Source organism: Apaloderma vittatum, unplaced genomic scaffold (assembly GCF_000703405.1).
Source record: "Apaloderma vittatum isolate BGI_N311 unplaced genomic scaffold, ASM70340v1 scaffold5188, whole genome shotgun sequence".
NCBI lineage: Eukaryota > Metazoa > Chordata > Aves > Trogoniformes > Trogonidae > Apaloderma > Apaloderma vittatum.
The window spans coordinates 22,681-24,139 of NW_009732282.1; the positions used below are offsets into that span (position 1 = coordinate 22,681).

Consider the following 1,459-nt stretch of genomic DNA (forward strand, 5'->3'; position numbering starts at 1 on the left):
TTTTCTCTTGTACAAGCTGAATGCAGCCTTAACAACAAAATGTGAAGGAGCCTGTCTGCGCACACACACACACACACATATCTTGGCTGCCTCGGTGCTCCACGAAACACCTGCAAGGCCAGCAGCCAAGCACGGCAGCTTTCTGCCCTCCTCGCTCTCGCTGCAGACAAAACCAGCAACCGAGCTCCCGCTCCCTCCTGCAGCGCCCCAGCTGAGATCCAGCCCTGGGAAATGGCCCCAGTTATTTATTCTGAAAGGTAAATCTCCCAGGAGATGCCGAGTTTGCAAACACTTGATATAAAGAAGACTCGACTTTGACCCCTGGACCGTGTTGACCGTGTCCATTAGCGGCCCTGGCGCGTTTTATCCAGGTCCAGCACCAAGTTCTGGCTCACGCTGAAGCCATCAGAGAGCAGCATACCCCCCCTCGAAGAACTGCCCTGACAATGTTTTATTCGTGGTATTAACAGGCCACAGGGCATCCTGCAGGGAGAGTGGCTTTCCTGCTGTTCTCCCGTGGGAGAACGTCACTGCTGGTTTGGGGGACCCAGAGCAGCAGCAGGAGGTCTCCTGTGCAATAGGGTAACAAGTGCGTTTAGAGGGACACAATCTGCCCACTCATGCTCTACGGCACAAACAAAGTTATCTGAAAGAAAACAACGGTGAACGCTCTGGCCAAGGGAGGTTTCTCCCCTGTCTCCGCTGCGAGAGGTCTCCTCATTCACCAGGGGCTGTCAGCCTGCTCAGGAGCTGCCTCATCTTTGCAATCAGCATCTCTCTGAAGTGGTCACCCATTAAGAAATAAAAAACAGGATTAATGGCGCTGTTCAGAAAGGCCACGGGCCTCGTGACGATGTAAATAGTGTTGATGATGGCCTGGGTGCAGGCAGAGGCTCCCAAGGCTGGTATTCGGGAGGCGAGGCGGACGTTGCGCATTACGTGGTAGGGAGTGAAGAGCAAGGAGAAGATAACCACCGTGAGGACGACTAACGTCAGGGGTTTCTCAAGCGTCAGGAGGGAACCGAGTTGCTCGCTCCTGTTTTTAAGGAAAAGAACCATCTTCACGTAGAAGCAGCACATGGTCCCGAGAGGGATGAGGAACCCGAAGACAGTCAGGAACATGCTGTAGATGAGGTTCTTCACAGGGTCTCCAGAGCTTGCGTAGTCAAGGCACTTGTAATTATTGGCAGGTGTTAAAGGCTCCAGGAAATGCATCAGTGGCAGCAGTTCCAGTATCACGCCAGTCCATATGGCCACAGACACCATAAGGGCCACTTTCCTCTTCTGCAGGACGTGTTCCCTGAAAGGATACTTGATGAGCAAGTACCGGTCGATGCTGATGGCAGTGAGGAAGAGGATGCTGCTGTACAGGTTGGCGTGCAGCAGGAACCTGTCGCTGTGGCACACGATGCTCCCCCTCACCCACTGGTCTCTGGAGTAGCTGTTCACGAGTATCGGA

The 1,459-nt window shown here is 53.7% G+C and overlaps 1 protein-coding gene across 1 annotated transcript in view; it reads right to left on the reverse strand.

Moving 5' to 3' along the window:
- Positions 1 to 717: 717 nt before the first annotated feature.
- Positions 718 to 1,459, reverse strand: part of SUCNR1 (succinate receptor 1) — a 1,029-nt gene continuing 287 nt past the window's right edge. Inside the window, exon 1 of the mRNA XM_009875455.1 lies at positions 718 to 1,459. This exon is cut by the window's right edge and continues 287 nt beyond it. Coding sequence (XP_009873757.1) covers positions 718 to 1,459 — 742 coding nt within the window.